The following is a 5405-nucleotide window of genomic DNA, read 5'->3' on the forward strand; positions in this document are numbered from 1 at the left end:
ATTTGTTTATTATCTGTCTCTCCACCACCGGAATATAAACTCCAAGGGAGAAAGCATTTTTCTTGTTTTCTGTTATCTTTAGAGCCTAGGACAATGATTGACCCATAACTGGTACTCAATATTTGTTGAATAAACAACTGAATGAATATTACCAAGGATGTGAATTGCACCTGGGGCAAACAATATAAAGGGCTTTACCGGGGGAAAGGGAGAGCATTCTGAACACATTATTCTATTTACAACCTGCAATGTTCCACTCAATTGTAATCAACTTGTGATGTGAAGTGGATTTTAATGGAAACGTGTCCGGGCTTTAAGGAATAGACCACAAAAAAAAAAAAAAAAAAAAAAAATATATATACACACACACACACACACACACACACACACACACACACACACACAAACCAGAGTCTCCCTTCTTCTCTCATCTCTCTACCTTTTGGTCTCCACCCACAGGGAGGCTATCATTTCCACTGAAACCCGCCCGCTCCACATATCTTGTCTCTCTCCAGCCCTTACTTGATACTCCCTCAGTAAGGAAGAGTGATTAATCTGATAAATCAGTTTGATATTCATTTGGCCATATTTTACTTGAGAGTGAGATCACTGAGGGAAGCTGGCTCATATTCTTGCCAGCTTTTTGTCTCTTTTTTTTTTTTTTTTTTTTAAGGAGACCTATTAGGACTTGACTTTCTCAGTACCACCTCTGATTAGCTGTGTGAGGCAGGTCTATAGGCCTTATTCACACTTCACATTGGGTAAGGAGTCTAACAACCTGCTTTGCAAATCCAAGTCAAGACTCTACAGGCGACCTGAATAGATTCAGGATGGGGTTTCAGGCCTAGGCCGTATTCTCCCGTATATTTTTTACATTAAGAGCCTTGAATTGAGGATTATAGGATACTTGCATAGATTAATAAACTTTCTACCAATGTCCCATTTGGACAGTAATCACTGAATATATACCATATTAGTCAAAACACTAGATGAGTTCTGAAACTCTACCTCATGAAAATATAAAAGAAACATAAAATAATGTAATACTCCATTGGTGCTAAATAACTTATTTTAATAAATTTGTCTTTAATACAAGTGTAAAACAAGAGTCCTTTCATTTCAACTATCGTTAAACCCAAACTTTAAAACCAGTCAATAATTAACAATGTATTAATTCTAAAAGTTATTAACTGTAAGAGTATCAAATATAATACAGAGCTCTTAAATACTTGATCCTTTCGGTCACAATATTAAAATAAACTTGTTAGCATTCCAAGACTATGAAAAGTGCCCCTCCCAATTTTTTTAAGCAAGTAAAAGTATAGTACCTGCTGGTGTTTACATTTGTTGAAAATTTAAAATAATAACAACAACTTGAATGTGATTTCAGTACTTCTAAACCATCCAAAATACCTGATACGGGTAGTAGGTTCATGGTTTTGGTAAAAGAAACTAGGTTACAGAGTTTTAATGTTATAACTGGACTTTTAAATCATAAAGTAAGAAAATCTAACATCATTTAGTATCTTTTCTTGTTTGTTTTTTATTTTGCTAAGAAGGAACCAGATTTTATATCATCATTTTCATCTGAATGGACTGCCATATGAAGTTCTGGTTTCTCTGTTTCTTCTTGGTTAGCTGGTTACTACCAAATGCCTGAGGACAATTCTCAGAGCATTTCCACATGAAGGTGATTAGTTTTCATTTAAAATAAAATTAATAACACATGTACATGTAGATGAAAATATAACAAAACCATATGAAAGCTTGTCAGAGACATTCAACTAGAAACTAAAACAGTAGCCACTAGAAAGAAGACATAGTGGAAAATTTTGAACTGAGATACTTTTGTTGAATAATTACAGTAACTACTACCAATATATTCAGACCAATGAAGATTAGAAAGAACATGCAAAATGCTGAGAAAATTAATTTCCCCTACAATTAAAACAAACGTGTTTTAATGAGAGATAAAAAAATCAGTCAAGCTCTTAAAATGAGAATTACAAAACAAAACATGGGATTAACACTTTATTAAAAATTACACCCTTGATTTTCTTGAGGGAAAAAACAGTATTTTTTTTTTTTTTAACAAGGGCATGAGAAAGACTTCAGATTAAGACTCATACTCTGTTCTAAATGAAAAGTAGTAAAATTACTTCTAGTAGAAAATATCTGCTATGGAAAAAACTTTCAGATATTTTCCATTTGATGTAGGTATTAATAAAAAATATGATGTTTATATCTAAAATATAAAGCAGCAATTTATTTTCATTTATAATATAAAGTGTTTTAGGAAAAGTTTACTCTTCTCAGTGTTCAGAACAAAATGGGAATTGTTTTCCATACCTAGCAATTTTAATGATAATGTAAAGTAAAAATTTAATTCTGCTGAACTAAAGCTCAAATAGATTCAAATTTTAAAAATATGAAAATATCTAAATTTTTAAAAGTTTAAAATTTTTGTTACTTTGCAATGACAGATCTGCTTTTTCTAACATTTAAAAAATTTTGCCTTCTTTTATCAATATAAAACTATTCAAATAATCACAACACAATCCCTTATACCAGAAAAGCATAATCACATGATACACTCATAACACTCAAGAATTACAATCCAGAAAGGGGAAGTCTTCCTCACACAAAGAATTTCTTTCTTTCTGTCACCTCCATTCCATATTTATAGTCTTCATTTCACATCACATACAATCTAACAGGTAGATAAGAAAAAAATTTTTTTTGGCCTTGTAGAGCTCATCAAGTAAATTTATTCATTCTTCTTAGTATGTTTCTTTTTAACATTATCTGAAGCAACATCTACAGGCTTTGAGGCCAATGAACCAATACCATTGGAAGGTGATTTTGCTTCACTTTTCTTCTCACATGATGAAAACGGCTGCTGCCAGCCAAAGAGCATCCGACTCAATGTATCCTCAAAAGGAGCAAATGTCATAGTAGAAGTCTGTGTAGTCATCATGGTTATCTGGGGGAAAAAAGTTCACTTTTGAATTTAAATACAAATGCTTTTTGTTTCTCAAGAGAGAGAAAAACAAAGGAAAAAAATCAAAATGCATTCTTAATGTAAACTGCAGGAAAAGCAATTTAAGCTACATTCTGGTAAAATCTCTGTTTTCCATGAGATTATACTTAATGGAAAAGAACACAACTCATTAAAATAATACAAGGTACCATATTTTGGGGTGCCAAATGAGCAGAATAACTACTTTCACAAAATGCATTTAGTATTCAAAGGAAGTAAGATAAAATATCAACATTACCATGCACTTGTGTCAGAACTAAGATAAGTGCTTTACATTGTCATTCTCTTTAATTTTAACCCAACAACTACTCTATTATTACCCTCATCAGTGAGACATGGAACCAAGGCTCTGAGAGGTTAAATAACTTGCCCAAAGTCACAAAGCTAATAAGTGGTAAAGAAGTTTGCAATATCCAGATTTTGAGTTCGATTACCAAATACACTGACTATCATCATCTAAAGTCACAGACTTTTAGTGAATTGCAGAATACCACCCTCAACAGATTGTAGAGTCTCTATCCCCAATTTTTTCCATATATATTTTATATAAAGGAACCAAGACCTCAAGGGGTAGAGAGTGCTCCCATTCCTTTATGTGGCAAAATGCACAGTGTTCACAGATGTTTAGATATACTCAAGAAATTAGACTGATGCCAACATAAATCTGGGAGGAGAACTTTCAAGTCTAGAATAGCTCCAAAGAATCCAGGAATTTCCCCAAGAGTCAATTCCTCCAGAACACAGACAATGACTCAAACTAGAAATTTTGGGGACCAAATTTCCAAAGAAGACCCCTACATAACCTACCTGCTTGGGGAAAATGTTATCAAGAATAAATTCTTACTAGTTGCAATACAGTGTGGGGAGTTGGAAGAAAAGTAGATGTTCATCACAAAAGGAATAGGTAAGTTAAATGCATACTATGCAATAGTTAGACTAGAAAAGAAAAGCAAAAAATTCTTAGAACATACTGTTAGGTGAAAATGAGACACAAAACAAGAGCCATGGTGTAATATAATTTATATAAATTAAAACACACCCTCACACAACATTGTGAGAGTACTAAACATCACCGAAATGTATATTTTAAAACAGCTAATTTTATGTGAATTTGAACTCAATTAAAACAATTTTTTTAAATACAAGCCCATGGACTTCAGGCCAGTCGTGATTAAATAGCTTCTATCAGGACTCAGTCTCTCACCAAAATCAACAAAAGACAGAAGTACATAAAGTAATTGCTAAAAGACACTGACAAACAACTGAAATAGGCATAACCTGATGGGGCTACTATCCAAGAGAAAAAAAGCTGAATAAAGTGAGTTCCACATTCACCCTTGCTTTTCTTGTGAAGATATGTACCTAAATTCACAGCACAGGGGAATAGAAAGCAGAAGTCCGGGGGGATAAGGAGCCATAGGTTGGAATGTGAGAAGGCCAAAGTTGTGAGGACCTGAGGTCAATACAGCCCAAAGAGGAGGAAACCGCATGGAAGTGAGCCCTAAAATCCTTGTGCAATTCACCCTGGAGGAATTTACCAATCCCTAAACTTTGCATACATAAGAAGGAAGAGAATCCAAAGTCTAGCAGACAGCAACAATTGGGAGGCCAAAGAGCTGAGCAGACACTTTAGCAGCCAGCTGCTTGGTACTGGGAAGATAAGTTGGAATTCAAGGTCAGACGAGGTGAAATTGCCCAGGGATATATTTCAGGCTTAAAGTAAGACCCCAAAAGCGTTACACTGTAGAAGGGCAAACTGAAATGCAATACAACACTAAATCTAAAACTAACAATATGATTAAAATATTCTGCTTGTGTATTAACATTAACAACTGTCTTCCAGAAGATGTTAAATGTAGTCCCTGCACTCAAGGAGCTTACATACTAGTCAGAGATAGGCAAGTAAATCAGTAATTGCCAAACAGTAAAGAAGAGTAAGGGCAGTAATGGAGATTTCCCAGGAACATTTAAATAATGGATATAGATCTGGAAGTCATTTATCACACAAGTGAAAGGTAAATGCATAAATATGAGTGTACACACCTGGAGAGAATGTAAAATGAGGAGTTTAAATATAACATTAACCTCCAAGTTTATGCCATTATTGGGTAAGATCTAAGGATTTTTTTATATTAAATTATTCCTTAGAATAAATAGTTACAATGAGACACACCAGCATAATCACCTTGGTCATAGCTTGACTTAAGGACTGCAAATAAAAGATAATAGAATTCAAATAAAAAACAATGGTCTACTGTCAGGAAAATAGCAATGTCTTTTTTTTTTTTTTTTTTTTTTGACCGAGCTCCCTTTTTTGACCCCGGCTAAAAAAATAAAAAAAAGGCGCGGCTTCCACGCCCCAGAA

At 33.9% G+C, this 5405-nt stretch overlaps 1 protein-coding gene across 4 annotated transcripts in view; it reads right to left on the minus strand.

The window, feature by feature from the left end:
• Positions 1–2500: 2500 nt before the first annotated feature.
• TMEM38B (transmembrane protein 38B) overlaps positions 2501–5405 on the minus strand; it is an 83489-nt gene continuing 80584 nt past the window's right edge. For 3 of the 4 annotated variants that reach the window (XM_017876703.1, XM_017876701.1, XM_017876704.1), the window contains one exon: positions 2501–2983. In XM_017876703.1, coding sequence (XP_017732192.1) covers positions 2768–2983 — 216 coding nt within the window. In that variant the 3' untranslated portion in view covers positions 2501–2767. The remainder of the gene's footprint in view (positions 2984–5405) is intronic. The other variant, XR_001886478.1, reaches the window with a different exon arrangement.

Source organism: Rhinopithecus bieti, unplaced genomic scaffold (assembly GCF_001698545.2).
Source record: "Rhinopithecus bieti isolate Rb0 unplaced genomic scaffold, ASM169854v2 scaffold_9663, whole genome shotgun sequence".
Lineage (NCBI taxonomy): Eukaryota > Metazoa > Chordata > Mammalia > Primates > Cercopithecidae > Rhinopithecus > Rhinopithecus bieti.